At 41.1% G+C, this 26871-nt stretch overlaps 1 protein-coding gene across 1 annotated transcript in view; it reads left to right on the top strand.

The window, feature by feature from the left end:
- The window catches only part of spata13 (spermatogenesis associated 13), a 110194-nt gene extending 93522 nt beyond the window's left edge, over window positions 1–16672 (top strand). The window contains 7 exon segments of the mRNA XM_033022771.1: window positions 5269–5350; window positions 5353–5500; window positions 5877–6006; window positions 10407–10632; window positions 10635–10775; window positions 13195–13269; window positions 14872–16672. Coding sequence (XP_032878662.1) covers window positions 5269–5350; window positions 5353–5500; window positions 5877–6006; window positions 10407–10632; window positions 10635–10775; window positions 13195–13269; window positions 14872–15053 — 984 coding nt within the window. The 3' untranslated portion in view covers window positions 15054–16672.
- The last annotated feature ends 10199 nt before the right edge of the window (window positions 16673–26871 follow it).

Raw genomic sequence — 26871 nt, 5'->3', positions numbered from 1 at the left:
CTCACTTTAGAGCTATGCTCTAGTATTTGAAGTAGTAGATGGAAGAATTAGAGTCTTGCATCACGGATACAGGCCCTTCGGCCCAACCTGTCCATGCTGACCAAGATGTCCCATCTAAGCTGGTCCCATTTGCCTGCATTTGTGCCATATCGCTCTAAACCATGTACCTGTCTAATTCTTGTATCAGTTTAATTCACAGTGTTCAAATCAAAATCACAGTAATTAATGTTAAATATATCAGCAAGAAATTAAGAATCAAGAAAAAACCTGCAAATGCTGAAAGTCTCAAATAAAAATGGAAAATTCTGGAAATGGACAGGTGCATGGAGGGTATAGTTCAGTGTAATTTAGAGATACAGCATAGAAACAGGCCCTTCAGCCCACCAACTCAACACCAACCATCCCACTTTTTGCATCCTACACACAAGGGGCAATTTATAGAAGCCAATTAACCTACAACCTGTACATCTTTGGAAAATAATCTAAATTGTGGGCAACACAGTGACGCAGCTGGTAGAGCTGTCGAGGATTATTTAGATTATATTTTCTTTTATTTATTTTCCATAGATATACCGAATCTAACCTGATCTAAAAAATCACGAACGCAAAATTAATCTCCCACTCTTATTTTTCCACTTGCCTGCCCTTTATTCTGTAAAATTAAATACAGAATTGCACTTCTTTTAGGACTTGATGAACACTATCTTTTTTCTGATAGAGTTTTCCTGAAAGCAATTTAGTATTTCCACGTCCCCTATACCCTGTTTACTGTCTGTACCCCAGCCAATAAGGTCATTGAAATCCCTCTTTACTAATGTTCTAGTGCTTCTCAGTTGTTAGAAAATTGCCTTCATATCTTCTCTATCTCCCTTTGACTATTTGGAACTCTATGGTATATTTCCAACAATGCGATTGCCCCTAATTCTTTAGTTCAATTCTTTCATCTTTTAACCAGTACTGACACCCTCCCGAATTTAAAAAAAAATCCCGTTCAGTAAAAACACAAACCCCATTAACCAGGAAAGTGGCGGCACTGCCTAAGCAGCTGCGGCTCGTCTGCAGTCGGTCTGTCTTATTTTCTTTTTGTCTTTTTTTTTGTCTTGTTAGGGGTATGTTTTTGGTTTATTTTTAGTTGTGTATATGTGGGGGATGGGGGAAACTATTTTAATCTCTGTCTTGAACGAGGACGCGACCCTTTTTCTTGTCGTGTCTCTGTTTCGCTGGGGCCTAACATCGTGGAGCTGGCGGCCTCCAACTGGAATCGACCTTCAGGGCTCCCGTCGCAGAGCCTGTGGACTTGCCATCACAGAGCTGCCTGACTTCGGAGGCTGCGGTGGCGCTGTGGCTGCAACCCAACTTCGGAGCTTCGGAGGATTCGGCCGCAGGCCCTGTGGACGTTAACATCGGGAGCTCGCAAGTCCCTGGTAGGAGACCGATTTTCGGGAGCTCCCGCAATAGCATCTTCACCCGCCCCGAATCGCGGGGTTTGAATCAGCCCATCACAGGGCTTTTCATCGCCCGGCGTGGATTAATCGGCCGCGGGACTTACCATCGCCCGCCGGGGGCTTTAACATCAAGAGCCTCGATCACCTCGACGCAGCAGTTTGACTGCCTGACGGCGGGAGAAGAACAGGAAAGAGTTAAGACTTCTGCCTTCCATCACAGTGAGGAGGTGTTTGGAGATTCACTGTGATGGATGTTTGTGCGAAACTGTGTTAACTGTGTGAGGTTTTTTTTTTGCTGTTATGACTGCAGGGAACAAAATTTCGTTCAAACCTTTGTTTGTTTGAATGACAACAAAAAGGCATTCTATTCTATGCTATTGGATCAACTGTCCTGCTCCTCCTGTACATTCATCATCTGTAAAAATAATATTAATGATCTGGATGAGGGAATTGAAGGCAATATCTCCAAGTTTGCGGATGACACTAAGCTGGGGGGCAGGGTTAGCTGTGAGGAGGATGCTAGGAGACTGCAAGGTGACTTGGATAGGCTGGGTGAGTGGGCAAATGTTTGGCTGATGCAGTATAATGTGGATAAATGTGAGGTTATCCATTTTGGTGGCAAAAACAGGAAAGCAGACTATTATCTAAATGGTGGCCGACTAGGAAAAGGGGAGATGCAGCGAGACCTGGGTGTCATGGTACACCAGTCATTGAAAGTAGGCATGCAGGTGCAGCAGGCAGTGAAGAAAGCGAATGGTATGTTAGCTTTCATAGCAAAAGGATTTGAGTATAGGAGCAGGTAGGTTCTACTGCAGTTGTACAGGGTCTTGGTGAGACCACACCTGGAGTATTGCATACAGTTTTGGTCTCCAAATCTGAGGAAGGACATTATTGCCATAGAGGGAGTGCAGAGAAGGTTCACCAGACTGATTCCTGGGATGTCAGGACTGTCTTATGAAGAAAGACTGGATAGACTTGGTTTATACTCTCTAGAATTTAGGAGATTGAGAGGGGATCTTATAGAAACTTACAAAATTCTTAAGGGGTTGGACAGGCTAGATGCAGGAAGATTGCTCCTGATGTTGGGGAAGTCCAGGACAAGGGGTCACAGCTTCAGGATAAGGGGGAAATCCTTTAAAACTGAGATGAGAAGAACTTTTTTCACACAGAGAGTGGTGAATCTTTGGAACTCTCTGCCACAGAGGGTAGTCGAGGCCAGTTCATTGGCTATATTTAAGAGGGAGTTAGATGTGGCCCTTGTGGCTAAGGGGATCAGAGGGTATGGAGAGAAGGCAGGTACGGGATACTGAGTTGGATGATCAGCCATGATCATATTGAATGGCGGTGCAGGCTCGAAGGGCCGAATGGCCTACTCCTGCACCTAATTTCTATGTTTCTATGTTCTAAGTTTCTATGTAAAACTGAAATTACATTTTAAAAAATCAGTGTTGTTAAAATGTGGCAACATTTCAATTTCTACTCAAAATAATAATAACTAACCAAAATTTCCTTTATAGACCCGGATATATTTTGGTTCAACATTTTACAACTTCCATATGTAATTTATTTGTTAAACAGAAATCCAAGATTTCCAGTGAAGTGATACATGAATAAAATCATTCCACTAGGGACGCCGCATGATGGCAGCCTCTGCCTACAGTCTGTCTGTTTATCCATCTTTTTTTAATTTTTAGTTTAAAAAGCATGTGTTGGAGTTTCCTTGTATATTTATGTGGGGGAGGTGGGTAGGGTAAGGGGGAAACTGTTTCCCATCTTGGCGAGGATCCGACTATTCTCCGAGTGACATCCTCGCCGCCCCCCCTTGCGGCCTACCAACTGGATTGGCGCGGCCTTTCCTGCCGGAGACCGACCAGAGCTTCAGCAGCGGTACAGCATTGGATTCATCGCGGGGCGGGCGATGCCTTACCGAGGATCGCCGTGTTGAAGCTCCGGAGTGTTGGGCCTGCTGCTTTAACATCGAGGATGACTGAACTTTGGTGCCTTCCCTCACAGTGTGGTTCCGCTGTGTGGGGATGTTTATGTTAAAGACTTTCGTGTTCTGTGTTCTTTTTTTTATTCGTATGGCTGTATGGTGACACCAAATTTCACTGTGCCAATTGGTGCATGTGACAATAAATGTCGCTTGAATCTTGAATCTTGAAGTTTTTTTTAATAGTAGCAAAAATCAAAGTGCTGGAGGAACTCGGCGTGTCAGGTAGCATATGCGGAGACAGAAGGATGGTAAACATTTTGTGTTGAGACTTTGCACCGGGGATTGGGTATAGAGGGGAGATAGCCAGTATAAAGGGTGAGGCAGGGACTGGCACATGACAGGTGGGACCAGGGTGAGGAGAGAGATGATGGAAAGATGGCACCATGGGTAGAGGTTCAAGGTGGATTTGATAGATAATGACTGATATGTTGAGACAGATAAGGAGAGAGGAAACAAAAGAGCCAATATAGCCAAGCTTTTCTTTTGGGGAGAGGAAGGAAAACAAACATATCCCCTCCGCCTAAGCTTCAAAGCTTCCTCTGTAGCCTTGTTGTGTAAACTACAAACTACACCACCTGGTTCCACATTTATCTATTTTTAGTCCAAAAAACCTCCACCAGTAACAATTAATTCCCACACTGTTGCTTTAGTTATTCCCAAGGACCTTCCTCTCTCAGATACATGCTGCCTTTAGCAGCCACAACCAATCTCAGGTTCCATGTATATAACACAGTGCTGGAATAACTCAGCAGGTCAGGTAGCAACCTTGGAGAACATGGACAGGTGACGTTTTGGTTTGAGACTCTTCTTCCGTCATATTATCCAGAGATGCTGCCTGACCCGCTGAGTTACTCCAGCACTTTGTGTCCTTGGGTGCATTAACCAGCATTTACAGTTCTTTGTTTCTACGTTTGTCTATGGATATGATATTGACATCCTCTCACTCACCTATTTTCCCTTAAATTGTCAGGCTGCTTGTCCAACATCCCTTTTAAACACATAAAGCTTCCTCCTGATTGAATGTATGAATGACCAAAGCCATTGGTTTTGGTCTCTGTAATAAAATCCTTTCTATAATTGCCATTCTATCTCTTTCTCTGATAACCGTTCTGAAGTACGTGACTGTTCGTATTGAATTTGAACGTTCAGCTACACATCCTATCTCACAGGGCTGCAAAATTTCACTAGGTTTGCTCACCAGCCTCGTTCTATAACCGTTTGCAATCAGTGATCTGTGTTGTAGCCTCTTGTTCAAACTGTATTTTAAATTGTTCCATTATAAAGCTGCTTATGCTAAGGAAATTCCCTCCCTGAGCCTTGCTACTTTTTATTTCCCTAATCCTTTCCTCTTTTAGAGCACATTTTAAAATCATCTTCCAATGCAGCACCGGATGATAATTCTCCAAATCTGCCCCTTAGCGGGTTTTGCTCTGTAAAAGATAATAAATCAATGCAAATTGTGCTCCTAGCATTTTCTTGGTATTGTGTGATTATGTAGTTGGATATGTTGGTACACGCATGCCAATTGTTTATGAAATAGTTCCACAGTTGCACTATACTTGGGGGAAACTATCTAATGTAAACTCAAAACGCAAATACTGTGTTGTGTGCGCGCGCGCGCATTTACCTGATCAAAATTCAGATCTGCTGCTTCTTTTGCACAAATGAAATGTGTGTGTGAGAGTGATTTTAAAAGTGTTAAAATCAACATTTTTATCTGTGCAAAAGAAGCAGAGCAGCTCTGAAATTTGATCAAGTAATTTTAAGCTGAAACTAACAGAAAATGTAGACATTAATGTTTTGCCCATTCAAATATTTTCTTCTTTACAGCATGCCGAGTTTGGGATATACTCTGAATATTGCAACAATCATTCCAGTGCATGTCTCGAGCTAGTTAAACTAATGAAGCAAAGTAATATCGGCACTTTTTTGAGGCTTGTCGACTGCTTCAACAGATGATTGACATTGCAATTGATGGCTTCCTTCTAACGCCAGTGCAGAAGATTTGTAAATACCCACTCCAGCTTGCTGAATTGCTCAAATACACCACCCCAGATCACAGGTATGAGAATCCAAACTCTAAATATGTTAACCATATTACCTATAAATAACGGTAGAAGGTAATTTATGTTGATACTTCTGTCGGTGACAATACATGCATAAAATGTTTACAATCCGAGCATATTTTTGGAACATATAAATCCTGTTCGTTATTTCTCTTATAACCTGTAATTTTCCAGCAACTTTATTGCCCGATGAAAAGTATCAACCTGAAATGTTGACTTTGCTTCTCTCTCCACAGTGGCCGGCTGAGTATCTCCACCATTCTTTGTTTTTATTATTGAATGTCTTCTTGTTTTACGTTGAGTTTAATTAATTTCACAGAGCTCTGATAAATCTACAGCTGAAGATTAACCCAGCTTTCTCCTCTTTTGCAGTGATTATGAGAGCATCAGTGCTGCCTATGAGGCCATGAAGAACGTGGCACATCTGATTAACGAAAGGAAAAGGCGATTAGAAAGTATAGACAAGATTGCTCAGTGGCAAGTCTCCATTGTAAATTGGGAGGTGGGTTTTACTTTTCTTAGCTGTGTTTTGAACTGCTTTGGTTCATGTAAATTGATCTAATAATTCCGCACTCAATCTTAGAAACATAGGTGCAGGAGTAGGCCATTCGGCCCATCGAGCCAGCACCGCCATTCAATATGGTCATGGCTGATCATCTAAAATCAGTACCCTGTTCCTGCTTTTTATCCATATCCCTTAATTCCTTTCGCCCTAAGAGCTAAATCTAATTCCTTTAGCCCTAAGAGCTAAATCTAAAACATCCAATGAATTGGCCTTCACTGCCTTCTGTGGCAGAGAATTCCACAGATTCACAACTCTCTTGGTGAAGGAGTTTTTCCTCATCTCAGTCCTAAATGGCCTTCCCCTTATTCTTGAACCGTGATCCCTGGTTCTGTACTCCTCTAACATCGGGAACATTTTTCCTGCATCAAGCCTGTCCAATCCTTTAAGAATTTTATATGTTTCTATAAGATCCCTCTCATCCTTCAAAATTCCAGTGAATACAAGCCCAGTCAACCCATTATTTCATTATATGTCAGTCCCGCCATCCTGGGAATTAACCTGGTGAACCTACACTGCACTCCCTCAATAGCAATAATGTCCTTCTTTAGGAGACCAAAGGTACGCACAATAGGTGCACACAATTAGGAGATCAAAATTGCACACAATACTCCAGGTGCGGTCTCACCAAGGCCCTGTACAACAGTAGGACCGCCTTGCTCCTAAACTTAAATCCTCTCGCAATGAAGGCCAACATGCTTTCTTCACTGCCTGCTGTACCTGCATGCTTACATTCAGTGACTGATGTACAAGCATACCCAGGTCTCGTTGCACCTCCCCTTTTCCGAATCTGACACAATTCAGATAATAATCTGCCTTCCTGTTTTTGCAACCAAAGTGGATAACCTCACATTTATCCACATTATACTGCATCTGCTATGCATCTGCCCACACCCAACCTATCACCCTCTGCAGCCTCATAGCATCCTCATTGCAGCTCACACTGCCACCCAGCTTTATGTCATCCTTAGTGAAGACAGAACCAAAGTACTTGTTTAACTGTTCTCCCATTTCCTTGTTTCCCATTATAAATTCACTTGTCTCTGATTGTAAGGGATCTACATTTGTCTTCACTAATCTTTTCCTTTCTGCATATCTAAAGAAGCTTTCAGTCAGTTTTTATATTCCCCGCAAGCTTTCTTTCATGCTCTCCCCCCCCCCTCTTAATTAACCCTTTTGTCCTCCTCTGTTGAATTCTAAATGTTTCCCAGTCTTCCAGTTTGCTGCTTCCTCTGGCCATTTACATCGCATTTCCTTGGATTTAACACTATCCTTGACTTCCCTCGTTAGCCACGGTTGAGCCGCCTTCCCCGTTTTATTTTTTCACCAGACAGGGATGAACAATTTCTGGAGTTCATCCATGCGGTCTTTAAATCTTTGCCATTGAATCTCTACCCTCAACCCTTTAAGTATAATTTGCCAGTCTGTCCTAGCCAATTCCCGTCATACCTTCCAAGTCTCCATTCTTTAAGTTCAGGACCCCAGTCTCTGAATTAAACTGTGTTCCATCCTAATGTAGAATTCCACCATATTCTGGTCAGTGTTGCCCAAGGGGCTTTGCACAACAAGATCGTTAACTAATCCTTCCTCATTACACAATACCCAGTCTAGGATGGCCTGCCCTCTAGTTGGGTCTTCTACATATTGGTTTAAAAAACCACCCCGTTTACATTCCAGGAAATCCTCCTCAGTGCTGCCACCAATTTGGTTGGCCCAATCTATATGTAGATTAAAGTCACCCAGGATAACTGCAGTCACCCATGATGACTGCTTGTTTAAGTAGGAATGGGTTACTTAGATTTATTACTTGTGCACAGCAACGGATCGGATGCAGATATTGGAGGTTACCATTCAATTCTCTTCTTACTTTTCCTGGAGAATCTTATTCTGTTTGCCCTGTTAAATTACTTATCAGTTAGTTTTTTTTTGCACGTGTAAATTAGTAGCGAATTGTAAAAAGAGTGTTTGGCAGGAGAAAGGTTGGATGCAAAAAAACAATTCATTGCGATAGTGGCTGTTAGAGAGGAATTCCAGAACATAAAGTGTTATGGTCAAGAGAGGTCACGCAGACACTAAGTAAATGCTAGAGTTTATATTTATATTGTGCATTGCTGCAGAAATCATCTCACTTTAATATGATTGGCAAGGAAATATAAATGTTCATAGACACAAAAAGGTGGAGTAACTCAGCAGGTCAGGCAGCATCTCCGGAGAAAATGAATAGGTGACTTTTTGCAGAGAAAATGAATAGGTGACTTTATGCATTGAGACCCTTCTTCAGACTGCAGTGCCCGCCAGCTAGATGAACTGACTCAGCCCACCCGTCATTTGAAAATTTCAAATGCATTTTGAAATGCTTTAATATTTTTAATTATAAAACATTAAAGTGAAACGCCTGAGATACCAGCAAATAAGTAAAACATTAAGAAGCAAAATAACGCTTTATTTGCAGAATTGGCAAACACATTTAAATAAACCAGATCATTTCATACACCATGGCTTTCTTCACCTCGCAGCAGGTCAGTCCTCATCCACTAGACTCATTGGTGAATCCCACAAGGGGGCAGATGCATTGGCATTCTATGCTTGCTATGTGTATGAAATGACCAGGTTTGTTTGAACATATTTGCCGATCATGAAAATAATGCGTCTGCTATTTTATCTTTGCAATGTTTTAACTGTTTGCTGGTATCTCAGTTGCTTTATTTATAATTGTTATATTGGAACAATTGGCAGCTGTAATGTCTCTATGGAATCAAAGGCTTTGTGAACTCTGTTGAACCCTCCCAAGAGTGAACCTCATGAGGTCAGTGAAGGCCTCAGGTGATCTACAATGGTTCAGATGAAAAGAAAAGAACAGAAAGTTTGGAAGGTGTCAAGTTCCAATCACATCTTTCAATGCTGATTCAATAAATTGTGAAGGCAGTATACAATTACTGAGGTATTCATTTACATAAAACACATAGCTAAATATAGCTTGATAATTGCAGTGTAAAGAAATGTGGGATTGTCCATTTTGAATCTAGAAGGGGTAGTTTCTAAATAGCAAAATGTAAAAAATCATTGGATGTTCGAAGGGAGTTGAGGCTCTATCTTTTGTAGTTCTTTAAAATGTTATGGACAAGCAAAGGGAATAATTGAAAAAGGATAATGCAATTCTGCCCTTTATCATAGAAACAGAGAAAGCAATTGGACAAAAACGCCTTTCAATATATGTTGTCATATCAGCCTTGAAGGACATACCAATCCCACTATAACTCTCAGATTAAAAAAGACACAAAGTGCTTGCGTAACTCAGCAGGTCAGGTTAGCATCGCTGGGGCACATGGACCCTGAAGAAGGGTCCCAACCCGAAATGTCACCTATACATGTTCTCCATAGTTACTCCAGCAATTTCAGCCCTTTCATGGTAAGATCATATTTGAATAACTGTGCATTGTTCTGGACAGTATAATGTAAGGATTCGCAATGTTTAATAAACCATCAAGTGCTGGAGTAACCCAGTGGGGCAGGCAGCATCCCTGGAGGACACGAATAAGGGACATTTCAGATCTATGCCGGAAGATTCACTTGTTGCCTTATAGTATTGTTTAGTTTAGAGATACAGCGTGGAAACAGGCCCTTCGGACTACTGAGTCTGTGCCGACCAGTAATCACCCATACACAGGTTCTATCCGACATACCTAGGGACAATTTACAGAAGTCTATTAACCCACAAACCTACACCTCTTTGGAATGTGGGAGGAAACCGGAGCACCCGGAGAAAACCCACGCAGTCACAGGGATAACGTACAAACTCACAGGGAGAATGTACAATCTCCGTACAGATAGCATCCATAGTCAGGATCGAACCCACTTCTCTGGCACTGTAAGGCAGCAACTCCACTGCTATGACACTGTGCTGCCTGGATTTATTACTTAGTTACCTTATCACCTTCAGTTAAATTATAAGGAGAGATTATATATATATTTTACATGTACAGGTATGTTTTTTGAAATTCAGAAGACAAAGGAATGATTGTTCAAAGTTTTTAAGCTATTGATGAGAATGGATTGGAAAAAGAGATGGGGAAAATCACGCTTTTAGTTGTTTGAGGATTCGAGCTTTGAAGGACAGAATTTCTTTCATACGTGAAATTCAAAAACATTTTTAGTTTGGAATGCCTTTTCACTTATGCAATTACTTACAGGTTATTTGTTCATTTTAAATCTGCGATCGATAGACTTTTGATCCTGTTAAGATATATGGTGCACAAATATACAAGATCTTTATGAGGCATTAAATGGCCCAATGCATGTTTAGCTATTCTATTTCAAGCCATTTTCCATTGTTTTTTCAGGGACAAGATGCTTTAACTAGAAGTTCAGAATTGATCCATTCTGGAGAGTTGACTAAAATCTCAAACCAAGGAAAGAGCCAACAGAGGACTTTATTTCTTTTTGACCATCAATTGATTCTCTGTAAAAAAGATATGCTGAGACGAGATATGTTGTATTACAATGGCCACATCGACATGGATGAAATAAAAGCAGTGGATGTAGAGGATGGCAAAGACAAAGATTTTAACATTCACATAAAAATGGTTTTAAATTGAAAAGTCCAACAGAGGAAGTCCACCTATTTTGTGCCAAAAAGCCAGAAGACAAACAACGATGGCTGCAGGCATGTATAGACGAAAGGAAAAGAGTAGAAGAGGATAAAGAAATGGGTATGTTTCATTTCTGAACTTTAATTGAGGATAAATAGTATTATAATTGATTACTTTCCACATTTTCTTATTTCCTTATGACACAGCAGGAGGCAATTTCAGCCTTTTGAATCCATGCTGACTCACCGAGCAATCAAATTCCCCTTAATTTTTGAGTAATTGAACCAAACAGTGTGGAAACAAGCCATTAGGCCCTGCTCAACCATGCCGACCAGTGGTCACCTATACCTATTCAACTCTTTTCCCAGCACTTGATCCATAGCCTTCTATACCTAGTTAATTTAAGAGCCCATCTATACACTGCCTAAATGCTGACAGTGATCCAGCTTAGACAGATACTAAATGCTGAAGTAACTCAGTGAGTCAAGCAGCATCTCTGGAGAAAAGGGATGGGTGACGTTTTGGGTTGGGGCCCTTCTTTAGACTCTGTTTACACACTCTCACAAGCAGTGCATTATATGTGATACTGAGTCTGTCTCCTTTGCCCTAGAGAGAACATACCTAGCTTTACTTAAGTGAACTGCTCCATCCCAGGCAACATCCTGGTGAATGTATTCTGCATCCCTTCTGACACTGTCACATCTTTCCTATGGGACGGTAACCAGAACTGCAAGCATTACTCCAGCTGAGGTTGAACAAGGTTTTATAAAATTGGAGCACAATCTCCATTCCTCTGTATTCAATGCCCCGAGTAAAGAAGAGAGTCGCTTATTAAAGATGTTGTAACAGCGCATTTGGAAAGCAGTGACAGGACTGGTCAAAGTCAGCATGGATTTATGATGGGGAAATCATGCTTGACTAATCTTCTGGAATGTTCTGAGGATGTAACAAGTAAAATGGATAAGGAAGAGCCAGTGTTCACACTGATCTTTCTGTCCTAGGCCTCCTCTATTGTCAGAGTGAGGCCAAATGCAAATTGGAGGAACAGCATCTCATATTTCATACTGCAGCTTACAACTTAGTAGTATGAATGTTGATTTTTCTAACTCCAAGTAATCCATGCGTCCCCCCCCTCTCTCTCCATCCTTCCCCCACCCAAGTTGTACCAGCTTCAAAGTCGTCTTGTTGAATCTCATTGTCTGTAACTTGTTCTCACCTCACGCACAGCTAATAATGGCCTGTTTCCTTTATCGTTGCTTTTATGCATACCTTTCATTCATTTGTGTTATATCTTTCAACATCACTGTCTATATCTCTCATTTCTCTTTCCCCCCCACATTCAATCTGAAAAATGGTCTCAACCCGCAACATCACCTCTTAATTTTCTCCAGAGATGCTGTCTGACCCGCTGGGTTATTCCAGCTTTTTGTGTCATGCTTCATCTCCTATTGGTTTGTAGGTTAATTGGCCACTGTAAAATGGCCCCGATTGTGTAGGGAGTGGATGAGAAAGTGGGATAAGATAGAGTTAGTGTGAACGGGTGATCGATGGTCAGCATGGACTCATTGGGCCAAAGGACGTATTTCCATGCTGCATCTCTAATCTAAACTAAACAAAAAATAGTTAGTAGACGAAATGTGTAAGAAGGAACTGCAGATGCTGGTTTAAACAAAAAGCTGGAGTAACTCAGCGGGACAGGCAGCATCTCTGGAGAGAAGGAATGGGCGGCGTATCAGGTCGAGACCCTTCTTCAGACAGGGATAAGGGAAAGGAGAGATATAGACAGTGATATGTAGTTCTGGAGTGCAAGTACAGATGGGTCTGGATCCATAGCATTTCTTGATACTCTGGGAATGAATAAAATTGGCTGAAGACTGGCTTCCGTGATGCTGCAAATATTGGGGATCATCGACTGGGCACTTCTGGATGAATATGGTTGCAAATACTTCAGCCTTGTCTTTAACACTCACCTGCTGGACCCTGCCTTCAATTAGAAGGTGGATGTCCTTGGAGCCATCACCTCCTGTTAGCTATTCGTTTGTCCACTATCAATCAATACTAGATGTGATAAGATAGAGAGTTTGATCCATTGATTATTATTATAAATATTTAGTTTAGAGAATGTTGGAAGGTTATTAGAAATGTCTTCCATGCAACCTGCTGTAACAGTGTGATATTTCGTTGTGGCTCTCTGAGAGGATCAGAAATTCAAATTTCTATTCCTTACATGCTGTGGAATGTATGCAGGGAAGCACCTCCATGCAAGGAGAATTGGAAGGATGATCATTAATCATATTAATTATTTAATAACAGTTATCATTACTTCCACCCGTTTTTGTGCACTGACTGGACATTTACTGTCTTCATGAAGAATGAATGCTGAATAGGATCAGGAGTAAAAGTTGCTGCAGAATGTAATGATGTTGTTACTTATGTTCCTTTCACTACTACACTGAATACTTATTTGTCATCCTGGTGCAACATGATCTATAAAGTACATTTTAATAATTCCTTTGTTTTTGTATTAATTACCTTTCAGGATTTGAAATAGCAGAGAGTCAGAAGAAACAAGCTATGTTAAATGCCAAAAAATCCAGTCATGGGAAAATGAAGGGTAGGTTCAGAGACAAAGGTATTGCGATCTCATTGAACTTCAGAAGTGGTTTATATTAGTAAGATTCTTCTATTTTTAATTTTGCATAAAAATAATGGTATTGAATGTATATACTTTCAAAAACAAAAAAATGTACACAACTGAACCATCCTACCAACAACTAGAGAGCAGTCCTGAGCTACTATCCACCTCAATGGAGACGTTCGGACTATCGTTGATTGGATTTTACTGGACTTTATCTTACACTAAACATTATTCCTGTTATACCCTGTATCATGTATCTGTGCACTGTGGATGGCTTGATTGTAATCATATATTGTCTTTCCGCTGACTGGTTAACACGCACCAAATGATTTTCACTGTACCCTGGTGCACGTGACAATAAACTATAAACTGAAAAACTAAAACTAACCAATGGGCATCTCGTAGACTAGTTATGACTGCCGAAAGGTATAATGAGGAATTCCACATTATATTTCCTCTCATTTTGTTTTGGTCGGGAAGTAATCGTGAAGCAGATTCCATCTGTGTGTGCCAGGCTGTTCAAACAGTGGCTCGTTACATGTAGGTGACTCACTACATCTTGTTGATATGTTGCAACAAAAGTTATTTATATTTTGTGTTGCATAAAACATTCACAAAATATACATTTCTAATGAAAATATGAATTGTTTGTGCTTTGAGTTAAAATGTAATCAAGCACTTTTATTACCATTTTAAAATAAGGAACAAAACTAACCCAAAACCCAATATTTTACGGAGAAGGCCAGTGATAATGAGGTTGAGCTATTGGAAACAACAGAGCCAATAAATCAAATTCTCGATTTTAGAATTTTCTCATGAAAATGAAAGCAAGCATGACATGAAACCATCCTTGTTTCTATAAAATGATCAGGATCTACTGGTATTGTTATTAGTTTATTATTGTTATGTGTAGTGCACGTGAGTGAAAAGCTTTGTTTGCATGCTATCCAGTCAAATAAAATCATACTAGACATGAATACAATCAAGCCATACACTTATAATGGAGCAAAGAGAAAACATACCAGAGTGCAGAATAAAGTCTTGCAGAAAATAGCTTTACAGTTACAGAAAGTGCAGATTAAAAGTCTGCAGTGAGAAAAGTGCTCAGTTTGTTGGAAGATCTGGACTACACCCTAGGTTATGGCAGGACCGTTCAGTACTCTGAGAACAGCAGGGCAGTAGCTGTTCCAGAATCTTGTGGTTGGTGCTTTCAACGTGACGAGAGAGTGGAGAAGAGGGAATGACCAGGGTGAATATTTGAATAGGTTTACTCATGTCAGAAATCCCTATTTGTGTTATGAATAGAATATCTAATATGATCTATGGAAGACTGAACTGAATGTACTCTGGAGCTTTTGACATTTTTGTCACTAGGTTTCTGCAAGCCCTCTACATATTCAGTAGGGTGAATTTGAAACTCCAAAATCTTTTGGATAGTAAAGTTGAATTTTTGGTTAAAAGGGCATTAGCTGTCAGTGTATGCATGAATAATTATAGTAACGTTATTCCTTTTGTTCACTTCATGATTTAAGCATTTTGTTAATAGTGCAATATCATTCTATGTTTTCTCTGCTTTAGGACTGAATTATAGTGGATTTTCTGTTCCTCCTCTCCACCAGTCCCTTCACCCACTCCATCAGCGACACATCACCGTGCCTACCAGTATTCCCCAACAACAAGTTTTTGCACTGGCTGAGCCCAAACGCAAACCATCTCCATTCTGGCACAGCTTTAGCAAATTAACCTCCTTTAAGAAATGAAAAGGAATTTGGTTTTGATGAGGTTAAAAACTAAACCAATCACAAGAGATTGACAGTTGTGGGAAGACAATTCTGAAAATAGTTGAACAAGAAAGCCATCAAGTGCGAATCCAGATTGTGCTTCTACTCTCCGCACTGCTCAATTGAACTATTGAAGTCTTTCTGATAACTAATCAGCCAGGCAATGATCGAAGTCTTTCTGATAACTAATCAGCCTGGCAAGCAGGCAGTCACCAAAAACAACAGTTCTAAATGTACTGCATGATGAATTGATAATATAGTTTAACATATATTGCAGGTTATTTTGCAAATATTTCCTTAATATGAATGACACCATTATTGAGGACAGCTTCACCCTTTCCCATCTTTACATTGGTACAAGATATGTTAGTTAATCATGTGGTACATCACTTGCCTTGATATTTTATAGAAATGAAAATGTCCATATACCAACCGAGGTAAATCACAAGCCCTGGCTCAGTGTCAGGGTTTTTTTCCAGTCTTTTATTGCCGTGTGACATGTTCCCAAAATGTACATAAACATATGTTCGTAAACTTTATGTGTGCTTTAAATAAAGACAGTTGCTGATGGATTCCTTCACAAAAACAGCTAATCTCAAGGGAAATAAAGTATTTTTTGCCTGAATTATATTTTTAACTTATCAAGGCCTTAAGATGTATTGTTTACTTGCATTAAAAGCACAATAGAAATGTTCTTCCTCTTGCTGCATGTAACCCAGCAATCTCAATGGAAAGGAAATATAATTCTCACCATTCCACAAGAAGAATACCAAAACAAGCACACAAGACTCATCGCCTTTGTTTTTATTTTAGTGATCATTGTAATTATGGTATGAACTGTGAAAACCAAAACCAAGCTATTGCCTCCCAATTCTACTCAGTATGTGTCTCGGTGAATGCAATATCAGCTATGGAATTGCTTCATCTTTCTGGAAATGTAATCCAGCCATATATGGTCTGATGATACAGCTAACTTATCAGGATCATGAATTTTTTGCAAGTATTTTATAAAGTCTTGACTTTAAAATGTACTTTAAACAAAGTAGCAATGTTTGTTTTTTTCCACTATTTACTAATTTATTGTGCAAGTGATGCCTTAAAATTGAATGGCATTAAAAAATGTATTTATAACAAAAACATTTTGAAAAGCATCTTTTACGTTGCAGAGGAATGTAGGGGACATGTTATTATCAAGCTACTAGTTTTCTGCACTAAAGTACATTAGCCATAGTATCTAAAAACAATATAATGCTCTCCCCTTCATTTCACAGTGTCTGGTCACTGGATACTTCCAAATTATTTGCAATATATACAAATTGGTCTGTACATACTGAGGGCGTATGTATCCAGTACTAGTTTTCTTTTTGTGACATTTAACTATCATATAATAGTAATGGCTGGGATGTGTTTCTGTGCATTCTTATGACCAATTGATAATGTACAATATTAGTACTTAAAGCATAAATGTACATAGCTGATGTAACTATTTTTAAGCTTGTTTGGTTTTTATTGATGCAGTAAGTAATTTATCTGCAGTTAATGTAATAAAAACAATTGCTAAAATCATTTATTTTGGTGAAATAAATATGATTTTCTCACTTCAAGCAGTAAATATCTTTGCTTCGTTAGTGTGTTAATGCAAGAGTCTGGTTTTACTCAAACAGCAAGTTCCAGTGCATGATTAGAAGAATCGTGACTTTGTTTGAATAGAATTGCCATCCTGTGGAATAGAGGGTCTTTTTCATTTTGTTTTAATAACACAATTGAATGGTGTGAATCTGGATAAGGAATGTGAAGTAGCACATTTTGGTGCTTGTCTGGAGCGGGCACTGCTCGTAAGATCTAGAGCGCTGACTGGACTTTGACAATGGTACCAAAACATGGCACCCCTTGTTTGTGGGTTCAGTGGACTATTTCTGTACACTGCTGATCTTGGGTGTGGTAATACTGTACTGGACAGTATGTAAGAGGATTTTTACTGTGCATTTGCACATGTGACAATAAAAGCACCTTTGATCCCTAGAATTGAAAAAAAAACTGCCATGCATCCCACAAAATTCAGGCATTACTAGGCCCCGTGTGCTTGTCAAATAGCAACATCTCTGACCTGGAGAAAGTGAGTAGATATTGATGGGCAATTTGCTTCAATGTAAGGTGTAGGAAGGAACTGCAGATGCTGGTTTAAACCGAAGATAGACACAAAATGCTGGAGTAACTCAGCGGGACAGGTAGCATCTCTGGAGAGAAGGAATGGTTGACGTTTTGGGTCAATACCCTTCTTCAGACTCCAGAGATGTTGCCTGTCCCGCTGAGTTACTCCAGCATTTTGTGTCCATCTTCGTTCAATGTAAGGCTGAGCTCTGCCAAGAGAAATCTAATTTTCACACGTGAAAAAAATCACAAGGGGTATTCATGGAAGTCTTTACAAGGCACTCTTCAAGTGATGCACTTTGTTCACATTGTAAGAAAAAATTAACAGTGAATAGTTTGGTATAAGTTTACCAATAATGTAGCAAGCATAATGCATTCAAAACACCACAGCAATAGCACTAAACTTACGTGGGGACTAAAAATTAAACTGACACTGAAGCATAATCATGTACAGTAAACCCTTGATATTAATGGACATTGGGGGTGTGGGCGGCGGGGGGGGGGGGGGGGTTGCCTCTTGCCCGATGGGAGAGGGAATAGAGGTAGTGACCGAGGTGTGACTCCTTGATTATGCTGGTGGCCTTGCCGAGGCAACGTGAAGTGTGGATGGAGTTAATGGAAGGGAAGCTAGTTTGTGTGATGGTCTGGGCTATGTCCACAACTCTACAATTTCTTGTCATGGAAGGAGCTGTTCCCAAACCAGGTTGTGATGCATCCCGATAAGATGCGTTTTATGGCGCATCTGCAGAAGTTAGTGAAGGTTGTTGGGGACATGCTGAACTTCCTAAGCCTTCTAAGGAAGTAGAGGCGTTGATGTGCATGGCTGCTCCAGCACAAATTGCTGGTGATATTTATTCCTAGGAACTTGCTGATCCCAGTTACAACCTATAATTGGTACCAAGTCAATTAATAGAGTCACACTACACTAACAGAACATTTGTCCCATCCATCAAGTACCGATCTACACAAATCCAATTTGCCAGCATGTATTCCATGGTCTTTTTTCAATCTGTTCTGAAAGAAGTGAGTGTAGCTCATAAGTGATAGGAGGGGAATTAGGCCATTCAGCCCATCAAGTCGACTGCCATTCAATCACGGCTGATCTATCTCTCCCTCCAAGTCCCATTCTCCTGCCTTCTCCCCATAACCCCTGACACCCGTACTAATCAAGAATATCTATCTCTGCCTTAAAAATATCCATTGCCTTGGCCACCACAGCCTTCTGTGGCAATGAATTCCACAGATTCACCATCCTCTGACTAAATAAATTCTTCCTCATCTCCTTCCTAAAGGAACGTCCTTTAATTCTGAGGCTATGACCTCTAGTCCTAGACTCCCACTAGTGGAAACATCCTCTCCATATCCACTCTATCCAAGCCTTTTGCTATTGAGATCCAATGAAGTCCCCCCTCATTCTTCTAAACGCCAGCGAGTACAGGACCAGTGCTGTCAAACGATCATCATATGCAAATACTTTGTAATATTTTGATAAATTTGGGCCAGTTGAACCTTAAGGCTAAATGAACCAAGAAATGATTTATCCTTTTTCTCGGAATTTTGCCAATATAAATATTAATCATTTGTTAAAATTGGAAATGCTTCTACTTGGGTTACAAGGGATATCTAGGCACTTTGTTGCATCTAGTTTGTCTTTGATGGAATGCATTTCTTAATAACTAATGTGGTTTACTAATTGTACTGGGGGGGGGGGGGGGTTTATGATTTATATTTGGAACCGTTCATTTGAAAATGAGTCCATTCAGAGGTGGCAGCTGAAACAGTAAGTTGGCAGAGCTTTATTTTGTTAATTAAGTAAACTTTGTGTATTGCTATTTATTTTCACCTCTGCAATCAGTCTCATTTAGAACCTATCTTAAACAAATGGAATTTACATCAAGGGAAACCTTTTAAATGCTATATTTATTGGTAGATAGAGTAACATCTGTATTCTAGGAAAGGCACAGTGTGCTACACCCTCTCAGTGACCCAGGTTCGATCCTGGCTTTGGCAGCTGTCCACATGAAGTTTGCATGTTCTCCTTGTGACCAGAAGGGTTTCCCCTAGGTGTAGGAAGGAATTGCAGATGCTGGTTTATACCAAAGAAAGACACAAAGTGCTGGAATAACTCAGAGGGTCAGGCAGCATCTCTGAACAAAAGGAATAAGTGACGTTTGGCTAAAAACCCGTACTTTCAGTCTGAAGAAGGGTTCCGACCTGAACATCACCTATTCCTTTTCTCCAGGGATGCTGCCTGACCCACTGAGTTACTCCAGGACTTTGTGTCTATCTTCTCCTGGGTGATCTGGTTTCCTCCAACATCCTGAAGGGCACGTTGTTAGATTAATTACTGTACTGTAAACCCAGAATGTTGCCTGGGTTTCAGCAACTAAGTTACAGAGAAAGGTTGAACAAGTTAGGGCTTTATTCTTTGGAGCGCAGAAGGTTAAGGGGGGACTTGATAGAGGTTTTTAAAATGATGAGAGGGATAGACAGAGTTGACGTGGAAAAGCTTTTCCCACTGAGAGTAGGGAAGATTCAAACAAGGGGACATGACTTGAGAATTAAGGGACTGAAGTTTAGGGGTAACATGAGGGGGAACTTCTTTACTCAGAGAGTGGTAGCTGTGTGGAATGAGCTTCCAGTGAAGGTGGTGGAGGCAGGTTAGTTTTTATCATTTAAAAATAAATTGGATAGTTATATGGATGGGAAAGGAATGGAGGGTTATGGTCTGAGCGCAGGTATATGGGACTAGGGGAGATTATGTGTTCGGCACGGACTAGAAGGGTCGAGATGGCCTGTTTCCGTGCTGTAATTGTTATATGGTTATACTTACTGTAAACTGTCTAAGAAGGAACTGCAGATGCTGGAAAATCAAAGGTGGACAAAAATGCTAGAAAAACTCAGCGGGTGAGGCAGCATCTATGGAGCGAAGGAAATAGGCAACATTCCGGGTCGAAACCCTTTTTCAGACTTTGTCCCTCATTTAGTGGGGCAGCAGGAGAGTGACAGGGAAGATGAGAGAGAATAGATGGCAGAGAAATAAAGCGAAGGAACGAGACAGATGGGATTGTTCTGTGAACTGGCTTTGACTCAAAGGACTCTATGTCCTCACAAGTCTAATAAAGTCTTACAAAGTGAAAAATATTTTGTGGTCGAATTGTTCGAACTTTAAGTCACAGCAACAATGTTATTAAAGTGATGATGCAGTTGCAGTGTCAGGTGCATGGACATTAATTGACATTGAGCATTTACAATTTGTGATCATGTTGAGCAATAGTGTACACGGGCTTCAGCTTCATGTTAGCACTAGTGCTCTTTCATTGACTATTACTGCACTGAGCTTTGTGTGCAAGATGCGTGGACAATAACAGTTGCTCAATTATTGATCATTAACAGAGTTCAAATAAAGGAACTGTGCCTTCCACAGTTTAAAGATATCATAACGTTCTTTAGAGCCAATGTTATACTTCTCTAGACACAAGGAACTGCAGATGCTGGAATCTTGAGTAAGACACAAAGGCTGGAATAATTCAGCAGGTCAGGCAGCATCTGTGGAAGGAATGGATAGGTGACATTTTAGATCAGGACTTTTTTTCAAACTCGGCAACGTTTAGGGTTGGGACCTTTCTTCAGACTCTTGGCGACACTTTGGCTCAGGACTCTTCTTCAGTCTGAAGAAGAGTCCTGATCTGAAATGTCACCAATCCATTCCTTCAGATGCTGCCTGATCCGCTAACTTCAGCTATTTGTTTTATACTTTGAGAAATGTATCTATTGTAATGATATTGTTTATTATTGTTTTGAAAGAATGTTGCAGCTAATGTCTCCAAAGCAGTGGGATACATAGTGACACTATTGGAAGCATTTCCCTTAAACCTGAGATGATCAGACTCACAATTAGCTTTCTTTACTTGTAACTCCTACAACAAAAATAAATATCATAGTTTTGAAGATAAGAACTTGAAATGGCAGTGTAATGATTCAGCACAGTTGTTATATCATTTTACTATTTGATTATTTTTGTCAGCCAACAGCTGTTATGCAGGTTGGTTAGTTGTAATATTCACATTGCACGCAGCTTGGGTGAAGTAATCTCCCACTAGTTGACAGCCATGATTGCCAAATGGCCTATTGTTGGCTAGGGAAGGTGTGACCTCAGGAGGGAAACGATGTGGAGAACTGTGGAACTGGTTTAAACAACGGGTGGAGGAAGTGGGGCAAGGGAGGAGTGGGAAGGTGAGTGTAAGTAGAATTTACTTAAAATGAGACAATTCAAAACGTCCATACCACTGGGTTGTAAGCTACCCAAGCGAAATATGAAGTGTTGTTCCTTCAGTTTGCACGTGGCCTCACTCTGGCAATGGAGGAGGCCCAGGACAGAAAGGTCAGTATGGGAAAGAAGATAGACACACACAGTGCTGGAGTAACTCAGTGGGTCAGGGAGCTTCTCTGGAGATAAAGGATGGGTGACGTTTCAGGCCAGAACCCTTCTTCAGACTGGGGAATGGGAAGGGGAGTTGAAATGGTTGGCAACTGGGAGATCCCGTAGGCTTTGGTGGACCAAGCATAGGTGTTCAGTCTGCCACAACTAGAATGTTGGATTTAAAATGCTCACACTTCAGTGATCATGCTAGCATTGGCATGAGAGGTCTAGAGGTTATTCTTTTGATTGAAAGAATCCTCAACATATCATGATTTCTGCTCTGTGTTTTCCAGCAGAGGTCAGTAGACTGTCGGAAGGAGCACAAAAGGCAGTAAGAGGGTCCTGAGTTGAAACATCACCCATCTTTTTCCCCAGAGATGCTGCCTGACCCGCTGAGTTACTCCAACACTTTGTGTCAATCTTTGGTATAAACCAGCATCTGCAGATTCTTTCTACACAAAAGGCAAAAGTGGCCCTTTGAATGTGAACACAAGGAACTGCAGATGTTGGTTTACAAAAAAAGACACAAAGTGCTGGAGTAACTCAGCGGGTCAAGAAGCACCTTTGAAGAACATGGAAGAACAAATGGCTGTGGTAGAGAGAGAAGAGGTATGAAATGTGAAATCAGAGAAGGGATAGAGATGGAAGGGGAAAGGGATGTGGATTTGTGGGAGAAATGGGTGTGTACCCAAGTGTGACAGGGAAGCGAGATAAAAGGATGAGGGGGATAGTATTTGTTGGAGAATTCAAATTTCATGCAGTTGCCTCTAATTCAGTTTAGTGTGGAGACAGTGTGGAACCAGTGTAGGAAGGAACTGCAGATGCTGGTTTATACTGAAGATATAACTCAGCACGTCAGGCAGCATTTCTGGAGAAAAGTTATAAGTGATGTTTCTGATTGATACCCTTTTTTTAAATCGTCACCTATTCCTTTTCTTCAGAGATACTGTCTGACCCGCTGAGTTACTCCAGCATTTTGTCTGTCTTCATCGTGGAAACAGACCATTCAACCCACCGAGCCCGCGCCGACCAGTGATCACCCGTACATTAGTTCTATCCTACACACTGGGGATAATCTATAGAAGCCAATTAAACAATTGCATTCATTAACTTACTTAGTACACAGACAAATCGTTTAACTGTGCCTCTGTACAAGTGACGATGGTAAACATAATCCCAAATGGTGGCAGGGGGGGGATGGATAGGCCATAGGGAATATCCAGGATAAGGTAAAACCAGGGTTGCCGTGGAGATGAGTCACGGAGACTAATTAAAATGGCAGGCAAGAGGAAGCTCAGGTCATGCACATGGACTAACCATTGATGTTTTAGAGAGCAAATCAGTATTTGCTTCCTCCAGTGTAGTGGAGGAGACTACATTATCTATCCACGTTCACAGAGGGGGCGGCACATCGGCGCAGCAGTGGAGTTGCTATCTTACAGCGCCAGAGACCCCGGGTTTGATCCTGACTGTGTTTGCTGTCTATACGAATTTTGTACGTTCTCCTTGTGACCCCGTGAGCTTTCTCCTGGTGCTCCAGTTCCCTACCACATTCTAAATACATGCAGGTTAATTGGCTTCGGTAAAATTGTAAATTGTCCCTCGTGTGTGTGTAGAATAGTGTTATTGTAGGCAGTGATCACTGGTCAGCGCAGATCCAGTGGGCTGAAGGGCCTGTTTATGCATTGTATCTCTAAACTAAACTAGATATGTAAGCAGTACTCTGTAAAACGTAGTACTCTGTAGTTTCTTAAAGCTATCTTTTTATCTTTGTGTCCCAGTTCTGATGAAGGGTCTTCAACCTGAAATGTTAACTCAATTTCTCTGACATGCTGAACGTTTCCAGCATCTTATCCAGCTAGATATTTCTTCCATAAATCATTTACAAATGTACTTTCTAAGTCCCTGCTCCTTGGTCTTTACCCCAACAATCATAATAGTTCTGAATCCTTTCAACTGATTAACTATTCCATGTGCCAGCTTTTAATGCTTTGTCTGAGCAAAGGCCTCAGCCCCTCATTCCACTTTTGCTGCCTTGATTCTAGTTTACTATCCAGAAACAAGAGACTGCTGAAATGTTGTGCAAAAAAAGTCAAACTGCTGCAGGAACTCAGCAGGACAGTTTAGTTTAGTTTAGTTTATTGTCATGTGTACTGACGTACAGTGAAAGGCTTTTGTTGCTTACTAACCAGTCAATGGTTAGTAAACTATACATGATTACAATCAAGCCATCCATAGTGTACAGAATCAGGATAAAAGGAATAACATTTAGTGCAAGACCAAGTCCAGTAAATCTGATTAAAGATAATCTGAGGGCCTTAATTGAGGTAGATAGTAGCTCAATACTGCTCTCTAGTTGTTGATAGCAAGGTTCAGTTGCCTGATAACAGTTGGGAAGAAACTGTATCTGAATCTGGAGCTGTGCGTTTTCATACATTTGTACCTCTTGCCTTGTGGGAGAGGGGAGAAGAGGGAGTGTCTGGAGCAAGACTGGTTCTTGATTAAGCCGAGGCACCATGAAGTGTAAATGGAGTCAATGGAAGGGAGGTTGGGTTGTGTGATGGTCTGGGCTGCGCCACAAATTTATGTAATTTCTTGTGGTCTTGGATGGAACTGATCCCAAACCATTCTGTGATGCATCCTGATAAAAGTCTATGGAACTTTCTATGGCTCCTCTGCAGACGTTTGTGATAGTTGTTGGGGACATCCAAGCTTCCTAAGCCTTCTAAGGACAGAGGCATGTCTGTTCTTGGCCATTGCTTCAATATGGCAGGTCCAAGACAAGTTGCTGGTGCATTTACTCTCGGCAACTTGCAGCTTTCAACCATCTCTACTTTGGTGCCATCAATGTAAACCATGGGCAGGGGCCGTGGAGCTTTTTTGAAAGTGGGGGGGCTGAGCGATCACTGATCACCGGCCTTGTGTGTGTATATTTGCCCCGCCCTCACCCAGCGTGCCGCGTGAGTATTTGCAGCCAACAAGTGTGTAACCAGCCTTCGCCGCCCCGCGCGGCTGCGGAGATCTCCTAACGTCTCGCCTCAAAAGAAAAACAAACGTTTGAGTGAATGAATTGCTGCTTTCATGCAGTGGAAATTGCTTTTAAAACATGGGGGGGGGGGGTCACAATGAGGCCTGACATCTAGGACAGGGGTTGGCAACCTACAGCTCACAGCCTGGATCTGCTCTGCCATGTGATCGTGGCTGATCTATCTTTCTTGATTAGTACAGGTGTCAGAGGTTCTGGGAAGAAGGCAAGAAACATAGAAAATAGGTGCAGGAGTAGGCCATTCGGCCCTTCGAGCCTGCACCGCCATTTGATATGATCATGGCTGATCATCCAACTCAGTATCCCATCCCTGCCTTCTCTCCATACCCCCTGATCCCTTTAGCCACAAGGGCCACATTTAACTCCCTCTTAAATATAGACAATGAACTGGCCTCAACTACATTCTGTGGCAGAGAATTCCACAGATTCACCACTCTCTGTGTAAAAAATTATTTCCTCATCTCGGTCCTAAAAGTCTTCCCTCTTATCCTTAAACTGTGACCCCTAGTTCTGGACTTCCCCAACATCGGGAATAATCTTCCTGCATCTAGCCTGTCCAACCCTTTAAGAATTTTGTAAGTTTCTATAAGACCCCCCCTCAGTCTTCTGAATTCCAACGTGTACAAGCCGAGTCTATCCAGTCTTTCTTCATATGAAAGTCCTGCCATCCCAGGAATCAGTCTAGTGAACCTTCTCTGTACTCCCTCTATGGCAAGAATGTCTTTCCTCAGATTAGGAGACCAAAACTGTACGCAATAATCCAGGTGTGGTCTCACCAAGACCCTGTACAACTGCAGTAGAACCTCCCTGCTCTTATACTCAAATCCTTTTGCTATGAATGCTAACATACCATTTGCTTTCTTCACTGCCTGCTGCACCTGCATTCCTACTTTCAATGACTGTTGTACCATGACACCCAGGTCTCGTTGCATCTCCCCTTTTCCTAATCGGCCACCATTCAGATAAAAGTCTACTTTCCTGTTTTTGCCACCAAAGTGGATAACCTCACATTTATCCACATTATACTGCATCTGCCATGCCTTTGCCCACTCACCCAACCTATCCAAGTCACCTTGCAGCCTCCTAGCATCCTCCTCACAGCTAACACTGCCCCCCAGCTTCGTGTTATCCGCAAACTTGGAGATGTTGCATTCAATTCCCTCATCCAGATCATTAATATATATTGTAAATAGCTGGGGTCCCAGCACTGAGCTTTGCGGTACCCCACTAGTCACTGCCTGCCATTGTGAAAAGGACCCGTTTACTCCTACTCTTTGCTTCCTGTCTGCCAGCCAGTTCTCTATCCACATCAATACTGAACCCCCAATACCATGTGCTTTAAGTTTGTATGCTAATCTCTTATGTGGGACCTTGTCGAAAGCCTTCTGAAAGTCCAGATATAACACATCCACTGGTTCTCCCTTATCCACTCTGCTAGTTACATCCTCGAAAAATTCTATAAGATTCGTCAGACATGATTTACCTTTCATAAATCCATGCTGACTTTGTCCAATGATTTCACCACTTTCCAAATGTGCTGCTATCCCATCTTTAATAACTGATTCTAGCAGTTTCCCCACCACCGATGTTAGACTAACTGGTCTGTAATTCCCCGTTTTCTCTCTCCCTCCCTTTTTAAAAATTGGGGTTACATTAGCTACCAAGAGAATGGGGTTAGGAGGGAGAGATAAATCAGCCATGATTGAATGGTGGAATAGTTGATGGGCCGAATGGCCTAATTCTACTCCAATTCCTTATGACCTTATCTTTCATTCTCAACCCCATTCTCATATCTTCTCCCCTTTGACACCCTTACTAATCAAGAACTTTTCAGTCTCAACTTTAAAAATACACAATGATTTGGCCTCCACAGCCATCTGCAGCAATGAATTCCACAGATTTACCACCGACTAAAGAAATTCCTCCTCTTCCTCAAGCAGCATGACCTGCTGACTTTCTCCAGTAGTTTATAGATGACCATTCACCCCTCATTTGGATCTGATAAATATTTTTTGCAATTCTTCTTATATTTCCATCTTAACCTACACCAAATTTCCAAGTTAAATCAATAAATGAAAAAATAATTCTGCAGTTATAACCTTTAAAAATCAAAGTCATTGGTTAGTTCTTTAGTTCTGCGGTCTGCACTGAAATTCTCTTATTGTCTTTAGATTTGT

This window comes from Amblyraja radiata, chromosome 6 (genome assembly GCF_010909765.2).
Source record: "Amblyraja radiata isolate CabotCenter1 chromosome 6, sAmbRad1.1.pri, whole genome shotgun sequence".
NCBI classification, from domain to species: Eukaryota; Metazoa; Chordata; class Chondrichthyes; order Rajiformes; family Rajidae; genus Amblyraja; species Amblyraja radiata.
The sequence above is the reverse complement of the archived record's forward strand: the minus strand, read 5'-3'. Positions and strand labels throughout refer to the sequence as shown.